General features: G+C 48.9%; 1 protein-coding gene across 1 annotated transcript in view; it reads left to right on the top strand.

Annotated features, from left to right (window-relative positions):
• kmt2e (lysine (K)-specific methyltransferase 2E) overlaps window positions 1–19002 on the top strand; it is a 27024-nt gene extending 8022 nt beyond the window's left edge. Inside the window, 28 exon segments of the mRNA XM_044021692.1 lie at window positions 1454–1638; window positions 5263–5377; window positions 6152–6381; window positions 6501–6640; window positions 7068–7249; window positions 7361–7399; window positions 7484–7684; window positions 7830–7960; window positions 8412–8529; window positions 8618–8727; window positions 8808–9060; window positions 9663–9761; window positions 11588–11659; window positions 12241–12426; window positions 12514–12831; window positions 12916–13215; window positions 13393–13543; window positions 13760–13986; window positions 14085–14141; window positions 15009–15551; window positions 15843–16029; window positions 16153–16225; window positions 16355–16434; window positions 16521–16600; window positions 16806–17475; window positions 17549–17589; window positions 17592–17735; window positions 17737–19002. Of these exon segments, the coding sequence (XP_043877627.1) occupies window positions 1568–1638; window positions 5263–5377; window positions 6152–6381; window positions 6501–6640; window positions 7068–7249; window positions 7361–7399; window positions 7484–7684; window positions 7830–7960; window positions 8412–8529; window positions 8618–8727; window positions 8808–9060; window positions 9663–9761; window positions 11588–11659; window positions 12241–12426; window positions 12514–12831; window positions 12916–13215; window positions 13393–13543; window positions 13760–13986; window positions 14085–14141; window positions 15009–15551; window positions 15843–16029; window positions 16153–16225; window positions 16355–16434; window positions 16521–16600; window positions 16806–17475; window positions 17549–17589; window positions 17592–17735; window positions 17737–17874 (4956 nt within the window). The 5' untranslated portion in view covers window positions 1454–1567 and the 3' untranslated portion in view covers window positions 17875–19002.
• The last annotated feature ends 111 nt before the right edge of the window (window positions 19003–19113 follow it).

Genomic DNA, 19113 nt, shown 5'->3' with positions numbered 1-19113 from the left:
AACACAAAGGCAAAGGAGGGGGGAGTTTGTCATTCCACTGTTTTTGGCTAACAGCCTTGTCCTTGTTGAAAATGGACGTTCTCAGCCACTACCATAAAATACCACGCTGATTAAAGCAGCTCGCACAGAATCAGAAGAGAAGTTGTAAAGTGATCCCGTCAGTGGCCTTGGCCGACACTCAAACTCACCGGGGTCGTCTTCTTTCTATTAATTAGGCCTGGAGCTGACAGCTGTCATATCTGTGAGCGTCTCAGCGGCCCTGCTGGCTCACTGCATTTGGGTGATTGAGTAAATGAACTGACTCAGTTTCTGTTCACAAAGTCTTTTGTAACCGTGAGAGTTTCCTTGACCATAACGATGCGCGTGCGTGCGTGCGTGCGTGCGTGCGTGTGTGTGTGTTCTTCCTGGGACAGGGACAATACTGTACACGTCTCACAGGAATGCAGAGGTTTTGGTGAAATGTGTTGTTGTCGTGGTCTCCTCGATACATGACACATCCCTGCTCTGTAAACCCTCTCTACTCCATCTACACCCTGAGCTTTTGTTTGGCCCCCATACACACAAGCAGCGGAGGTGTGACCTCAAGCCTATTTTGTCTCGGCATCTGTCCCTCCCACTAATCCCGCTTATCAACAGAGCTCTTCTGTATCAGCCTCACTGACATATGCTCTTGTCTGGATTCACATCAGACACAAACACACAGATTAATATTCATATAAATGTGATTTCAAAGATGTGAACCTGAAGGACTGATGAACTCAGTCATTTGAAGCCTTGACGGCTTTTTTTTTCCACGTGTGCTGCTCGAACAGTAGCAGTGACAAAAAAATAAAAACACACACTTCCTGTCAAGAAAACATGTGGGCGAGCACCTGCAGTGTTAACATTTTTTGGGGGGTTTGTGTATCTTCTGCGTGCGTGCGTGCGTGCGTGCGTGCGTGCGTGCGTGCGTGTGCGTGTGTGTGTAAAATGGGAGCAGTTGGTTGAAGGGGTAAAAAATGGCCTCTGTGTTTTGTTCTGTGTGTGCTTTCCTGCCTCCTTTCATGGCGGCGGGCTGCTGTGTGTTCTCTTGCTCCCCTTAGTGGTGGGAGCTTCCTCACAGTGTCGCCCTCTGCGTCTCATGGCAGATACTGAGTCGAGGTCGCTTTAGCTCAGCAGCAGCAGCAGCCCTGGTTTCACCTGACAATATTCTACCCTCTGGTTTTTCATCACTTCAGACCCTAACTGTCACAGAGGGAAATTCCTGTGAACCTCTGTCCCTGTTGAACACCGTTATAGTATGAAAGTGTGAATCATGCATTTACATGAACTGGAAAAACCCTGTTTCACAATGATTTTCGGACTTTCAGATTTAACAAACGACACATAGTTATGTTGTTGTTTGGTTGCAATGTTTCCACATAAATACTGATTTCTTTGTTTCCTTTTTTCTCTTGTCTCTCCCAATGTTCAGGCCTTGTGGATGCACTTAGATGTCTGCAATGTCTGCTGTGGCTGGTATGCCTCAGTGTTTTGGACTCCCTTTCTCTGGACTCAGTAGGACAAGAACTGATCAGCAGAGAACGTCATGAGCATAGTCATCCCAGTGGGGGTGGACACAGCAGACACCTCATACCTGGACATGGCGGCAGGCTCAGAGTGAGTAACACCAACACGCCACTTAGGCCTCCTCGTTTATGACCATTTTTGACCTTTGTTCTCACCGTGACGTTTTTATTTCTCCCTCAAAATCCTCACCTCTTTCCTCACCCCTCTTCTCATCTCTCGGCCCATTTTTGGTTCACATGCACTTGACACGTCTAAACCCCCTCTGTATATGCTTCAGCCGACCCACTCGAGTGACTGACTCAACTCTGTCACCATTTCTTCATGGCTTCATTCAATTGTCTCTTAACGCAGACCTCCTGTCCCACATCAGAGCTGGACCCCTCCAGTGTCTGCTGTAATGGACCGTTCCATCTGGATGTTTTCACTGCTCAACTATTAACTACATGTGCTTGTAAACACACTGGCTGTGTGCCTGAGCATACAGAAGCGCACATGATTTTTTTCCTCGCCTCTTCCCTTAATGATCCTACTTGATGTTTGCACATGTGTACACTGCGTTCAGTCAGTGGAGCAGAAATGGTGCATGGAACCATGGCAACAAGCCTCCTGTTGCCCCTCCTGTCTGTTTCCTGTAGTCTTTTCAAGGACATCCTTGCCATGGGTGCTTTTTATTTTTTTTCTTCTTCATCTGGTCAAATAAGTGAAGCAGGAGGTTCTCGTCATGTGACTAAAGAGTAGTACGTCATGCGCTCATGGAGGGGCTCCTGTCTCTTTAACAGAGGGAGAGCCCTCCCCTCTGCCTTCATCAGTGCTGTTGCCCTGACAGCTTGTGTTGCCATGGTATCTGCACCTCCTCGTCCCCCTCTCTCCCCTCTGCACTGCGCAGGGCTTGTTGCTATGGTCACCAGCCTGAGTGACAGGTGGCCCTCTCATAGATATGGCATCTTAAACAGCCCCCCTGCACCCCCACCCCGCCTCCCTCCTCCTCCTCCTCCTCCTCTCCACGGAGCCGTGCTTCAGGGGGTCGGAGTAAACCTTTGCCTCGACTCTTTGTCCGTCCTCGGTTTGCGTCCCATCGCCTGCTGCAGATTTTATACAAAAGCAGATAACAAGTTTGAAAGGGGCTTCCACCGACTGCTGTGCAGGTCCCGTAAGGGCCGGACGGACAGACCGTAGCCGGACACGCACACACTCACTCACACTCACACACACTCACACACGGCTAGTATTGTGCGTCAAGTATCGTGAGTGCGCCAGCCAAGTGTGGAGCAGCGGGGCTGGCTACTCACCAGAGAAACAGCGTCACGTCCTTTCCACATCCCCCTGAAGTCTGCAGCAGCGTGACCAGCTGTTGGCTAATGTTGTGTGCGTGTCCCCGACACACACACAAAGCTCGGTGTGCACGCGCACGTCGGTGGAACACGTTGTGTTGCCATGGCAGCGTGTGAGAGCTCTTTAGGGGGGTGAAGGCGTTGCCTCTGGCTGTTCAGTGCTGCTCTTTTTCCCCCCCTGCTGTTGATCTCTCCATTCCCCACACTCGTCCACTCTGCCTCTTTACCCACTCTCAGCAGGTGTTTGCGTTTCAAATGACGTCTGTTTTCTGCGTTAAATACGAGACATTTATTGCTCATAAATGGCACGTACAGTTGCTCGCTAACGTTGAAAATTCAAATCACCAAAATCAAAACACCGTTTTCATCTCTTTTCTTTCATGCGTGTGACGCAGCACACGACCATGACTGACTGCGCGGCTACAAGCCTCCCATTCATGTGATGTGTACTCTGTTCACACTGTTGCCCCTCCTTTACACTTCACAGGAGTGGAAATGTGAATGACATCAGCTCTTCAGTTATGCATTCATACGTGCATACATTCAAAGTTCCCACTGAACAGACCGGCTTGTCTTCTGTCTTTGACTTGTGCCTCCTCTGTGTTTTAGAGTCTAGACCTGCAACTAACCATTATGTTCATAACTGATTAATCTGCCGATTATTTTCTTGATTAATCGTTTGGTCCATAAAATGTCAGAAAACCTTAAAAATGTTGGCGATGATGATGTTCTCAAATGTCTTGTTTTGTCCACAAACCAAAATGATTCACTTTGAATGATTTTTTTGTTCTCCAGAGCAAAGAAATGAAGAAAATATTCACATTTAAGAAGTTTAAACTATCAGAAATCTTGTTTTAGTCATGAAAAAAAACTTCAAACCGATGATTCGATTATCAAAATAAATAGTTGTCAATTAATTTAGTAATCGATTAATAATCTATTCATTGATTAATTGTTTCAGCTCTATTTGAGTATTTGCTTTGGTACAACTGAGGAAGAGAGATTACGCTCACTCTTCTTTAACCTGTAAAATGTAGTCTGATTAATGATTTATTAAGTGTGTGTTTGATCTTAAAATGTTTAATCTAATTTGTGTTGGTGACACATAATCTGTTATGTATGTGTACACACACACACACTCACACCTTCCCTTGGGCCCGCCCCCAGACTTCATGCATGCACTTACGTTTTCACTTTGACGGTGAATACTTGAGTGGCGATACATACAGGAAGTGTTTGCACTGTGCTCTTACGGCATGCAACACGAGCTAAAGGACTGAGAAAGGCAGCGTGTCGCCTCTTTACCTTCAGGCTTACTAAAGAAGGAGGTGAGTTTTGAGGAGAGCGTACGGGAGCAGTTCTTTAGTTTAAACTTTAAAAGGTCAAAAATCCTTGGTCCAGCAACTCGTTTGTGTGTGGATCTTCTTCTTTCCACTGCTTTTGTCTGGGTTTCAAAAACGTGTCGGTTAAGTTGTTCAACTGTCAGCAGAGCTCAACAGAGAGGCTGCACGGTCCTTCTGTCTTTAGTCTTATGTACTGAAGTGAGAGTTTCTCCATGTTTTCTTTGCCTTGTTTGTTGTAGAAAACACTGCTGTCACATAACAGTAAAGCATGATGTGTGATCTTGACTTAAGCAGTAAAACATGGAGCTCTGACTTAGATTTAAGCGATTCACTTGAAGCTCTCCCGCTCTTTCCCCTCATCTCGGAGTGTATCTTGCTTGTCTCATAGTTCTTCTTAACTTTTCACCTCTTCCCTTTTTGTCCCTGTTCATTATTTTGTCTCTTGCCATTCGTATTTTTTTTTGCCAGTTGCACTTCCCTCTTCCTTCTAGAGCCTTCCTAAGCAACTGAGGAATAGATTAATCGTGTCATAATAAAGGTGGGTTGGTCTCAAATGGCCAAACAGGCTCTCTCTCTCTCTCTCCCCCTCTCTCTCCCTCTCTCCCTCCGCAGCTGCACGGTGATCCGAGGGAAGTGGATTTACTGGTTTGTGAATAAGCTTAGAAGTGACTTTGTTTGTTGTTTGCATGAGAACAGGCGGGAACACATGTTTCTGGTAATCGCCTGTCATGTAGACTCGGGCCCAGGGGTGAAATAACTCATTGGAGATGTGTCTGTTATCTGTCTGGGTTTCACTGGCTGAAGTTTTATTGACTTTGTCGGCGACCTACAGCCTCTGAATCCTGACCCCGGGTCACAGCACATGTGTGTCACCGCTTCTGTTGGTTGCCCAGTTTCCTCCGTCCTTAAACCCTTGTTGACGCAGACCGACGTCCTCACGCTGCTGAATGGGAACAAAGCACCAATTCCTGTGTAACTGTGACGTTTGAAAGTTTTACAGTAAACGGTAAAGTGTGTTCTTTGTTTGTGTTGCTGCCCAGCAGACCAGAATCAGTGGAGGCCAGTCCTGTGGTCGTGGAAAAGTCCAGCTACCCACACCAGATCTACAGCAGCAGTTCTCACCATTCCCACAGTTACATTGGCCTGCCTTATGCTGTGAGTGCACACACACACACACACACACACACACACACACAGTTTCTTCACTAATAACCCACTCACCTTAATGCCGCTCTGTCTGTTAATCATTGAATGTGCTATGACCAACTCCCTTTTAGGTTCAGATAACACTGGCCTGTTGTGGACGTGAATTATGAAACTAATATAGCACTACATTAATCACCAACTATGTTTGTAATTGATTAATCCTTTAGGTCGCTGGGGTTAAGAATTAAGAATTTCATTAAGTTTTTCATTGCGACTGTATTCACCGTGTCCGCTGTTATTCTGGAGGATTCTTTCCACAATCATTTCATTTGTTGATCTGTGAACTGTCGTCTGTAAAAGGCAGGAAAGTTTGTCATGAAGAGTTTTGGGAAAAAACTGTCCTCAAATCATGTTTTTTTATCAAGTTATTTATTTGTTCTGACATTGAGGAGCGAAGGAGAAAGAGAAAGGGATGAGACGATACTGATCACAGGATATCAGAAAGATAACCCGTCTTTACGTGCTCCACTGTGCACAGAATGTAAATAAAAATGACCGATGGCCTTTTGTGTTGTGAGCTGCTCATTTCTTCTTTGCCAGAGAAGAAAATGATGTCTTTAAAATCACCATCGATATTGGTAGATACTGGCGGTTGTGATACCGGCGTCGCACACAAACATGAGTTCAAGCCGACCGCGTGGTCGTATTATCGACAAACTGCTGATAAGTAAGTGTTGGTTACTTTTACGACGTCACCCTCACGTCCCTCGTTTCTTCCGTCAGGACCATAATTATGGGGCGCGGCCCCCACCTACGCCACCGGCCTCCCCTCCTCCCTCCATGTTGATCCGACAAGTAGAGGGAGGGTTGTTTGTACCAGGGGGGCAGGACGACGCTTCCAGGGGAACCACGCTCAGCACGTCGGAGGATGGAAGCTACGGCGCCGACATCACCCGCTGCATCTGTGGATTCACCCACGATGACGGCTACATGATCTGCTGTGACAAGTGCAGGTGAAGAAGAGCCCGACTCGCGTCTCACGCCTTCACTCACTTTTTAATGAGTGGGACGAGTCAGACCTCTGTTCTTCTTCTCTTAACTGACGGCTAAACTTTTCCCCTCGTTTCCTCAGCGCCTGGCAACATATAGACTGCATGGGCATCGACAGGCAGAACATTCCTGAGACCTATCTGTGTGAAAGCTGCCAACCACGACAGTTGGACAAGGAGAGGGCCATCCTGCTCCAGACCAGGAAACGTGAATGTTTGTCTGGTAAGAGTGACGTCATAGATGCGCCGTGCTTTTGTTTACCTTTGTAAAGACATTCCAAACACACGGATGTTGACGTAAGCGTTGTTCAGTTATCACGTCCAGGCTGTAAAAACATGAGGTTTTAGAGTTACTCTCATAGATCCTTCAGCTCTGTCTGCTGCAGTAAATGACCTGCTTGTTGGTGAACAATGCAGGTTGTAGGCCGTGTTAGTGTACAGCCTCCTCCCCCTGCAGGCTTATCCATATTGTGTACAGCATGAGACTGGGACACACTGACACCTGGTGGACAAGTTGTCACCTGTCTTTTTTTCTCATGTATGCTGTAACATGTTCATTTTCCTTTTTGGAGCTTTTTAAAACACGTGTTTGTGAGTTTCTTTGTGTCGTCCTCTCTGCTCATCACAGTGTGACTTGTCTGTGCATTCAGATGGCGACACAAGTGCTACAGAGAGTGGAGATGAGGTGCCGCTAGAGCTGTACTCCACCTTCCAACACACGCCCACCACCATCACCCTGACGACTACTCGCCTCGGCCATAAACAGACTGATAAAAAGCGTAAAAAGAGTGGAGAAAAGGAGCCTCCGGCATCTTCTGCACGAGCTAAGAAGGTCCGTGTTGCCTCATCATCACCACGCAGTAAAACCTTGTAAATAAAAGCATGTCTTTCATATTTAAAGTGGAAACTTCAATGCTCATCAAAGTTTGTTTTTTCATCACAGGCCTTTCGCGAGGGGTCGAGAAAGTCCTCGAGAGTAAAGGTAAAACTCTCACAAGCAACACAGAACCACCGTCAGTAAAAGACAAGAAACAACAACCTGAACCACATTTTCTGTCACTTTCAGGGCGCAGCTCCAGAGCAGGAGCCAACAGAGCACCCGTCTCTGTGGGAAAACAAGATCAAGACGTGGATGGAGCGGTACGAGGAGGCCAGCAGCAATCAGTACAGCGAAGACGTCCAGGTCCTCTTACGTGTTAAGGAGCAAGGCGACGGCAAAAGTCTCGCGTACAACACACACCCTGCCTCTTTCAAACCACCTGTGGAGGTACAGGCATTATTTATTTATATACCATTATAAAGTCTGCACTTGTTATAAATGCATCCACAAGTCACCACAGTGATCTGCCGGGCTGCAGCGCTAACTCTGAGTCTGTGCTAATAATCGGGCTTTGTCTCCGTGTCCGTGTCAGAGTCAAGTACAGAAGAACAAGAAGATCCTCAAGGCGGTGCGAGACCTGGCCCCAGACTCGCTCATCATCGAGTACCGGGGAAAGTTCATGCTTCGACAGCAGTTCGAGGCCAATGGTTACTTCTTCAAGAGGTGAGTGCGATAGAGATTTCTCCTTTGGTTTGTGTGCAGTGGATTTAAACTGAATACAAGAGTTAAACAGATTAATGGCCGTGGTGTTAATATCCACCCTCCATGAGTCAATAGGCTCAGTGTGACTGTACTCGGTCCACACTGCTGTCATGTCTTACATTTTAACGGATTGCACACGTGTCTGATGTCAGTGAGTGAGTGATTCAACGTCTACACATGCTGCTGTAATATGAAACAAGATTAAAACCATTACAAAAAAGAAACCACATTGTTAATATTGTGTTGGAGGCTACAAATAAATCAATAATTGGTCCTGAGGCTGTGTTGTGTTCATGCATGCTCAGGAATGTGGCGTTTGGGATGGATGGGGAGCGCTGAGACCTGTTTCTCCTACATGTGATTGGATCGATCAAAAAATGTTTAACATCTCAGTTTTTTGATTCCCTTCCAGGCCGTACCCATTTGTATTATTTTATTCCAAATTTGATGGGGTGGAGATGTGTGTGGACGCCCGCAGCTTCGGCAACGAAGCGCGTTTCATTCGTCGCTCCTGTACTCCCAACTCTGAGGTGAGGACACCACCAGAGAAATACTTTTATTGTCCTTTAAACAAACACTGACGCTTAATCGTGCCGTGTAATCGCTCTCCCCTCTCAGGTGCGGCACGTCATCGAGGACGGCATGCTCCATCTGTACATCTACTCACTGAGGCCAATCACTAAGGGCACAGAGATCACCATTGGCTTTGATTTTGATTATGGCAGCTGGTGAGTAAAGAGGAATAAACCACTGCATGCAGAACCACGCGCAACGAGTTCTCTTGTCTAATTTCTCCGTTCATGTGCAGTAAATACAAGGTGGACTGTGCCTGTGTGAAGGGGAACCAGGAATGCCCCGTGCTCAAGCACAACTTGGAGCCCACAGAGAACTTGGCCTCAGTAGGCCGGCGTCGCGGGAGTCGTAAGGACAAGGAGATGGTGCGGGACGACCTGGGCCAGAACCAGAACATGGGTCTGGACGGCGAGGGGAGGAGCAAGAGTGTAGGCGACGGCAAACAGAGAAAACTTTCTCCCCTCCGCCTCTCCATCTCAAACAACCAGGTAAGATGCTGCTTCACGCTAAATCACCTGAAATGACTGCCCATGTTTGCATAAGTTAGACGTTTATTGTTTAAGTTACATCCTCTCTTATGTTCTATGCATCCATTTGTTTCCATTGTGGAGTGGTCAGTGCATGTGTGTTCATCTGTTGGTTCCTCTGTACATCCCTCTTGACTTCCATGTTTTTTTTCCCCATCATCCCTTCACACATTTGCTTTTGTCCCTCCCATTAAATGATTTTGAGGCTATAGTTAATAATCTGAGAACCACGTCATGTGAACTGCAACATCATTTTTAAGCACCATCTGTCACTGGCTACAGAAAGAGCATTTAAACTTTAGTTTGAGCAGATTGAATTCAGAGAAGTCGCTGTATCTGACCATTTTTGACCTCAGCTGTAAGGACGAAAAGGATGATGGGATGTGTCGCTACATTAAATCACTAAAGTTCTCACCTGAGCAAAGGCATATGTCAGCTGCTGCAGTCCCCTGTCCCTCACCTCCTCTCTCCTCCACTCTTTAACTGTCTCCCTCTAGTCTGTAGCCAGACTGAATGATCAGCCATGATAAAGAGCCGTACCCCACTGTGCCCTGCTCTTACAGGATCCTGAGTTATATGAGGATCTAGAAGACAAAACCTCCGTTAGCAATGAAGTAGAGATGGAGTCAGAAGAGCAGATTGCAGAGAGGAGGAGGAAGATGGTAAGTGTGCCAAGCTAGGGCCTACAGCTTTTTTTGTTTTCTGTTGTTTTGCTGTGCAGTCACTCAGTGGGAAGAGCAAAAATAAAAATGTCCCCTGTTGCTCTCCACGTGGACTCTGTGGCTTGGATCGGAGCAGCTGCCTTCTACCGCTCTTCCTAAAACTTAGCCTTGGCCTCTTCATCCCTCAGCTGCTGCTCGCTCTCCCACCATCGTCAGTGCCACTGTCGCTGTTTTACTCAGACCTATGTTGGTTTTATTTCCTGACTTTGCTCTTCTTTCCCCCTCACAGTGCTCATGAGTCAGTGACGTTTATTCTCCTTTTATTTGTTGTGACGATTTGTGAGAAAATGAATTGGCCTCCAGCTCCACGTGATTTGTTTACGACACTGTAACACTGTGCACTTATACACCGTGAAACCTTCTCAATGTGCTCTCCTCACCTTCTCTGCGGCCACTTTACGGGTTCAGCCATTCATCCGTTTTCCCCCTCTGTCAAACGGCCTCGTGCCCAGAGCGACGGCCTCAAACAGCTACAGGCGAGCGCCGTGCACGACACTGACCCACGCCTGCACGCATGCTGGGTATTACCCTGCAGTTGGCTCCATTTCACTACACATTAGTGGACCTAGAGTGAAAAGTGCTGACTCATCTTTGGCCAATGCACAGATCTGCTAATGGCCAGAGAGCGAGAGCGAGAGTGAGAGGGAGGGAGGGAGGGAGGGAGGGATGAGGGTAGAGAGAGAGAAGAGAGCAGGGGAGGGACTGTGGCCCTGGAGGGAGGAGCCTGCATTCACACTGTATAGATGCATGTGGTTGCTGTAAATTCATTCTCTGACAAGGTGTTGTGCAGATAACACGAGTGTGTGTGTGTGTTGAAGTGATATATTACTCCCATAAACCATGTGTGAGGCTCCTCTTATTGAACATTTGTTGTGTGTGTGTTACGTTGCTGTCGAACATATTTCCTCCAGCGTAAACTAAGATGAAGCTTTTGTGATCATTTGTTCTGTGATACACAGACTTTGGAGCGCTTATTATAATATTTCAGGTGTGACCTGGAAAGTTTTTCAAAAATACACCCCTGTCCTCATTACGAGGTGCCCGTTAAACTGTATTGAGGTTTTATTTAAATGCCTCACTGCTGCTCACAGTCGTACAGTTGTATCACCACCAGGGTCCAATTCTGTGACGAATCATGTCACTGCACACCCGCAGTATGAAAGAAGAAGTGTGTGCGTCAGTGTTTTTAACTGTGCCATTCACAACTATTCTTTTACCAGCCCACAGTCACAGCATTTAAAGGTTCGGCTTTAAAAAGCTTCTAGCGATCTTTACTGTGCAGGGTCCAGTAAAACGGAGCATCTCCACCCGCTCTCCTGTAACCTCTTATCCAAACAAAGTCAACGTCGACAACTGCACCCACTGATGTGTTCTTTTAACGAGGAAAGGTTTTTTTACTACCCTGGTTGCCATGGTAACCCACATAGACATGAGAGGGTGGCGCCTGTCCCCGTTAATTTGTCCATGTGAGACGGAGCGGACGTGGCTCGTCCAAACAAACGTCACAGTCGTTACTGAGTCACCTGGCGAGCAAACATGACATCACAGTTATGAGATTAACAGACGGAAGCTCCTTAACTTAATGATAATAATAATAATAATAATAATAGACATGTACATGGCTGCTTCAGAGTAGTTGACCTGCACGACCTGATGTTTCTCCGGAGCGTTAGATTCATGAGGCGGGATCTTTCCAATGTGTGTGAAGCCATGTTCAGTGGGGCGTGTCTCTTCTAAACTGGGCTATCTCTTTATTGAACATTCAGGCCAGCCCAGCGGAGCAGTCCCATCTCCCTGTCGGGGCGGCTTCCAGCTGGAAGGGACTGAAACACAAGGAGGTAAATTTGACCCTTAGATAGCCAAACCCACTCCATCCATGTAACCAGGTGATTTACATCGTAACAGACGCCAAACATCTACCCAAACTGGGGTGTTGTCTCAATATGTTTGGTGGTATTCATTCATTTCCTCAGGCTGTTGCTCTGTCAGAAGGTGGAGCTGTTGGAATGTGGTGGAGGTAGCCATGGTTTCCTTTATTGTGGCACAAATATACACACAAGAACACATTGAACATGACAGTCTCGTCACCCAGTTACTCTTTAGACAAACTCTTAACATGTTCCTGTCGCTTCTGTCCGACCTCCTCTTTTCTTTCTCTTATTGTGAAAGACGGGGGGGTCACACTTCCTGTCTTGTCTCTGCACTTGGCTGTCCGTTACAAAGTCTATGTCTGTGCAGCACACATTAACCCGCTGTATTCCTGCTTCTGGGACGCTGCTGGTGACTTTGTATTCCGTGGTCTAACGTTTATGCTCATTCTCCCTCATTCTCCCTCATTCTCCCTCATTCTCCCTCACTCTCCCTCACCCCCACCCCCTTATTTTTCCCCCCAAAACCCCATAAAACTAAACCTCTCCAGACACGAGAAGAGAGGAAAATGGAGGCCATCCTGCAAGCCTTTGCACGCATGGAGAAGAGAGAGAAGCGCAGGGAGCAGGCCCTGGAGCGGATTGGCAGTGTCAAGACGGAGGTCGGAGGTCGCAGTGACATCAAGGAGGAGCCTCCAGCGACGCCCGAGGCGGCAGATTCTCCAGTCGTCATGCAGGTGAGTGCTGAGACCAAAAATACTCAACAAATCAAACACCTGTAGCACGGTGCTGTTTTGTGAACTGTCGATGCTTTGTTGTTTCAGCCTCTTCTGGAGGTGAAGGAGGAGCCAGGATTGAAGCCGGCAAAGGTGAAAGGCTCGAGGAACAGGAAGAGTTTCTCAAGGAACCGCACACACATCGGCCAACAGCGCCGGCGAGCTCGCACCATCAGCACCTGCTCCGACTTACCTCCAGCCTCTCCCACTGAGTCTGTGGAGCCTCTGACCAATGACGTCTCTGAGGGAGACACGCCCACTGCACCAGAGCCAGAGGCCATTTGTGCCCAAGCACCAGACAGCAGCCCCCCTCACAGCGGCTCACCTGCACCTGAGAGACAGCGCAAAAACTTCAAAACTAAAAAGGTCTTTTTTATTTCTGTGCTGGTCCAACACCTGTCGTAGATCTTCTCCGATGTCGTCCTCATCTCCTCAAACTCTTTTCCACAGCACTTTGTCAGTGAGTGGGTGGGAGAGAAGCAGCAGGATCGTGTTGCAGTGCGGACCCCTGAACCGGCCCCTGAGAGACCCCTGAGAATAAGCAGCGACCCCGAAGTTCTCGCCACGCAGCTGAACGCCTTACCGGGCATGGCCTGCTCGCCGCAGGTCTACAGCACGCCCAAACACTACGTCCGCTTCTCGTCCCCGTTCCTGGCAAACCGCAGTCCCACCACTCCTGGAGTCCCCACAGGAAGACGGCGGTCCAGAGAACTGCAGGAAACACTGCCATCTACAGGCTCCTGCAAGAAGGTACGCGGTGCTGCTGCTGAAAGTCTCGCTGATCTTGATTAAACTCAACTTTTACATTGACTTCCATCATCGTATTTATCGCTGTTTTTCCATGTCTCACTCTGCTGCGAGTGTGTCGCCGCTGTTCTGGAAACATTTTCTGAGTTTGCTTTTCTCTTTTCTTTTTTCTTTTCACAGCGATGGTTGAAGCAGGCTCTGGAGGAGGAGGGCTCCACCAGCCCGGCCAGACGCCCGAGCCTCTTCATGCCCAGTGAAGGTTCTCTCAGCCCGTCCATCAACGGAGACTCTGACAGTCCTCTGCCCTACAACGGCACCTGCTTGCTGCCAGGTACGCTTCCACTTTTTACTGAGTCCAGACTCAGTGCTGGTTCCTCAGAGTGAAGCCTGTTATAGACGCACCGGGCTGCTGCTCACACACTCACACTCTCTCACACACTCACACTCTCTCACACACACACACACTAGCACACACACACACACACACACACACACACACACACACACACTCACCCAGTAAACACACCTTTTTTTCTTCTTCTCTCAGAGTTGCCGACTCCTTTGAAAAAGCGTCGCTTGTGTCCGTTGGACGCCTGCATGTCTGAGAGCTCCACGCCCTACGGCTCTCCTTGTGCCACGCCCACAAGGACGGACCCGGCCGAGACGCCATCGACGCCCGTCTTGCTGGCCACTCCCCCGCGCCCCCGGACGGACGAGTCCAGTACAGAACACTTACCCAGCACACCAACACAGACACTTAGTGCTCCTCCGGAGGTAAAGCTGCGGGTGTGTGTGTGTGTGTGTGTGTGTGTGTGTGCGCGTGTGTGTGTGTGTGTAAGAATGAGAACTGATTGAGTGTTTGTTCATTTCAGAGTGAATCTTCAGGGGAGAGTTCACCGGAACTCAGCCGGAAACCCAGTGTGCAAGAGGTCATTTTACATGACACCACATCACACGACACATGACATCACATGACACATGACACAACAACATGACACCACATCACACCGACACATGACATCACATGACACATGACAACATCACATGACACCACATCACACGACACCACATCACATGCATCACATCACATGACATCACATGACACACATTACATCACCACATCACACACACACACATCACACCACATCACATGACACATAACACAACATACATGACACACATCATTATCACATGACAACATCACCATTACGACACACACATGACACCACATCACAACAACATCACACGACACATGACATGACACACATCACATGACACATCACATCACATGACACAACATCAACATCACATGACACACATGACACAACATGACACATGACACACACATCACATCACATGCAATGACATCACATGACACCACATCACATGCATGGACACAACATCACATGACATCACATCACATGACACAACATACACACACATGACACAACATCACATGACACATGACACACATCACATGACACATGACACATGACATACAACATGACACACATCACATGACACATGACCATCACACATGACATCACATGACATGACATCAACATCACATGACACCACATCACATGACACCACATGACACCACATCACATGACACATGACCACATCACATGACACATAACACAACATCACATGACACCACATGACACATGACACACATGACACAACATCACATGACACAACATCACACAACACATGATAAGATCACGCTCTGTGAGGCAACGGTCATTGATTGTTGATCAATGATCGTTGATCGTTAATCGTCTTCTCTCCCTCAGGCTGATCGGCCTCCATCGTTAGCCACCTCCCCGTGCATCAGGGCTCCCGGCTCAGACGGACCCCCGACAGAACCCAAGGTGTCGGTTCCGGAGAGTCCACAGCCTCCAGCAGCAGAGTCCAAGGACTGCGGCGAGGACCGAGCCGACGGTGGAGTTGTTGAAGGCAACAGCAGCGAGACGTCCTCGTCTACAGAGACTTCCTCTTTCCCCGGCTGGATCAAAAGCCCGGAGAGAGGCCCGACTGGAACAGCTGGCCTGAACTTCTCCCCAGTCAACTCAAACTTAAGGGACCTCACCCCGTCACACACCCTGGAGCCTCTGGCGGCTCCGTTCAGGCCCGAGGCTGCAGCTGGGACTGCAGCGGTGTCCACAGCAGGCACGGGGCCGTTGGTTAGCCCTCAGCCCACCTTCAGTGAAGGTCAGGGGCAGCTGTTTTACCCCTGCCCCGAGGAGGGAGGCTCACTCGGGTTCTCACGCTCACTGAACGGGGATGGCACCGGCGAGGCTGGAGGATCAGCGCAGAACCCTCCACAGAAGAAGAAGGTGCGTTTTCACGAGCCTCAAAGTCATCGTGGTTTTTTTGTTTATGATGTAATGAGACGAAAGAAAATAAGTGTATCATGATTTATCAAACGTCTGATGATTTATCACAGCAACAGTTTGTTCATCGTGAAATATGTGTGAAAATAATGTTAAATATTCTGTACACTTCAGTGATCTAAAACATTATCTGTTGATGAAAGCTGCTGCAGTTGTGGGAGAGATCCAGTCTTGTGCTGTAATCTGTATCATCGTCTCTTCTCCTCACTGACACGGAGGTTCTGCTGTTCTCAGGTTTCTCTGCTCGAGTACAGAAAGCGTCAGCGTGAAGCTCGTCGCAGCGGCTCCAAGAACGACTGCAGCTCTCCTGTTTCCACCGTGCCGCCTCTGACCGTCGATGCCTTTCCTGTCGCTCTCGAGGCCGCCAGCGAACCCCCCCCACCTCCTGCTCCCACAATGCCCTGCTGCAGCAGCAGCAGCAGCAGCAGCAACAACAGCAGCAGCAGCAGCAACAACAACAGCAGCAACAGCAGCAGCAGCAACAACAACAACAGCAGCAGCAGCAACAACAGCATCACCATCACCACGGCAACCACTGCCACAGTCAAGGACCTGCAAACTCCAGAAGAGGCAGAGGCTGCTGCAGAGAGAGGAGAGAAGGATGGAGAAGGACAGTGGTAAGTGATTAAAATAAATACAGAGTTTATATTGATCTTTATAATTGTTATATAAATCTTTAGAATCATTATATTGATCTCTGTAATCATTATAATCACTGAACATGGATTTAAACACTCTCTCTTCAGGACGTCCTCGACCTCTGTGGAGCAGGCGCGTGAGCGGAGCTACCACCGAGCTCTGCTGCTCAGCAAGGACAAGGACGGAGGTGAGAGTGGAGACAGCGACTCAGTCGTGTGCAGTCGCACACACATTTGTGCATTTTTATCATTATTTGTGTTGTTTTTCCTCCAGATGGTGAAACAGAGGGCGGAGAAACACCTGCAGCGAGAGACTGTCCATCACCCGGTCCTCAGCAGACGCCCACCCACGCTGTGAGTCATGTCTACAGTTTCTATCTGATCAGAGCGCTAAGTTTCATCAGGTGTCATCAACCCTGCTGGTTAAAGAACCAAAGACTGTGTTTTGGAGTCTTTAAATTCCTAAATTTAAGTTAAATTGCAGATATTATTATGTGATGTGGTTTACCTCAGCTTGTTGTGACTCTGTGTTCCTCCTGCTCCTCCTCCTCCTCCTCAGCCCGGCTCTCCTGGTGCTCTCGCTCAGACTCCTGGTCGCTCAGTGAAGGAGGAAGACGCTGACGCTCAGCCTCGGACGCCTAATCCCACCAATCAGCCGCCGAGCAAGCCTGCAGGACCCAAGCCGGCTCCTCTGACCCCCACCAAGCTGCACCCGACGCCACTCCCCTCGTCTCCGGTCCACTTTCCCGGTTCCTCTCTCCTTCACTCTCCCAAGCCCCAACCTCAAGGCTCCCCGTACCGCAGCCAGAGGGCGCTGTTCACTGCGCAGCCTCAGAACCAGCCCCAGGTTCAGGCTCAGGCTCAAACTGGTCCCACTCCTTTCCCCCAGTATAACTCTCAGAGTGCTCCGCCCCCGCCTCCTCCTCCTCCTCCTGCTCCTCTGGCCTCCGCAGCGTATTTTCCCACGCAGAGCCCCTCGCCTGCTGGACCCTTTCCCGGGTTTAAACCCTCCGTCAATCCTCCGTACCCTCCCGGTTCTCAGCCCCTGATGCAAACTCTTTCCCACACCATGCACTATCAGAGCTCAGCGGCTCCGCCTCCACCCCCGCCTCCCCCTCCTCACCCAATGCCCGGCCCCACTCTGCTGCACGTGAACCTGCAGCCTCCTCCCCTCCAGCAGCATCCGCTCATGATGGCTGCCGTGCCTCCCCCGCCCCCTCCCCCCCAGGGCCAGGCCTCCCAGCAGCAGCAACAACAACAACAACAACAACAACAACAACAGCAGCAGCCTCCCGGCGGCAGCACCTTGCTGTCTGCCTCCGCCTCCTCCCCCGCCTCCCCCGCACCGTCGTCTAACCCCTCGATGCAGCCACACCACTTTCAGAACTTGGGGGGGTTTCAGCCGACGCTGATGCACCCAGGCGCCGCTGTCAATCCTTCGTTGCCCCAGTCACGTACCCCCGCCCTTCAGCAGACCGGACTGCCTCCGCCCCCCACCTCCCCCCCAACAGACTCAACAAGGCCAGGTCCAGGCCACCGCCTCCCAGATGCCGTCTGGGACCCGCGGAGCTCCTGCGTCCTCGACCCCCTTCCACAGCTCGGGGTACCTTAGTACGGGGTGGCACTGAGCGCCCCAAACCCCCCTGAGACAGCCCCTGAGAACTCACCCTGAGCAAGGGGGGCGTGTACCATAAGCTGTAGATATGTTTTCTATACGTACCTGAACACATGGCCAGTGGAAAAACAGCTGATTGTGGGATAAAAGGGTACTTTTTAAAAATAAAAAAACAGGACAGAAAATTTTAGAAAAAAAGGACGATGACGACGATCTGAAAAAAACCAAGATGGACGACCCTTCCCTCCCCTCGGTGCTCGTAGTCGCTCTCTGGACTCCTCGTGTTTTTATATTCCTGCTCTGTTGTGTGTCATGTTTGATTCACGTTTTAACGCCCGCACTTTGTTCATTATCGACATTCCAGCCTGTCCCGACACCACCTTCCTCTCCTCCTCCCCCTCCTCCTCCCCCTTTATCCTCTCTCTGTCATGTATTTGTTTAATTCTAGCAGCTCATTATAGCAAAGAAAGCTTTTTGTATAGAGAAAAAACCCCACATATTTTTTTTATTCCTCTGTCTAACAACAAATATCTGTTCACCGCTGCAGATCGAGTGAAAACCTGCCTCGCCGACGCCCGAGGCTGCACTCGCGTGTGTGTGTGTGTGTGACTGTGTGTGTGTGTGTGTGTGTGTGTGTGTGTGTGTGTGTGTGTGTGTGTGTGTGTGTGTGTGTGTCGTCGCCGTTGTCGTCGTCGTCTTCTGAAGTAGGCAGAGTGGTCTCGCCCACAGTTAGGACGTTAGCGGTTTATTTTTGAATATCAATGGTTCTTTGTAGAAAGTGTAATTTAATGTATAGGTGGTTAATCCGACTTTCACCAGGAACAGGTTGTAAATATTTGCTTCTTTTCTTTTCTACGCTTGTACAATTCGCTCCCATCCCATTTTGAACTCTTGTTGTAAATATGAACGCTCTTCTTGGCAAAGCTGAATGTTTCTGTGACTGTAGCATTATTATTTTTATTTTTATTTGTTTTCCTCCCTTCTTCTCTGGACTGTTGGACTTTGTCCTCCTTTTTATTTTTATTATTTGTGTGTGAGTGTATGTTTGTGTGTGTGGAGGCGAGAGACTCACAGACACTGCACTGGTTGGCTATTTTCATGGTTCATTATAATAAATCACTGTAATGACAGTTTTATACCACTGGTGGTGACGCGTCTTTGGGAAAATCTTTACCTCGGTCTCTAGCGTCCGCGTCACTGACGAGTTTTCACGCAGAAATCCCCTGATCGCCGCACATTAGCATGCACTTTG

Source organism: Solea senegalensis, linkage group LG3 (genome assembly GCF_019176455.1).
Source record: "Solea senegalensis isolate Sse05_10M linkage group LG3, IFAPA_SoseM_1, whole genome shotgun sequence".
Lineage (NCBI taxonomy): Eukaryota > Metazoa > Chordata > Actinopteri > Pleuronectiformes > Soleidae > Solea > Solea senegalensis.
The sequence above is the reverse complement of the archived record's forward strand: the minus strand, read 5'-3'. Positions and strand labels throughout refer to the sequence as shown.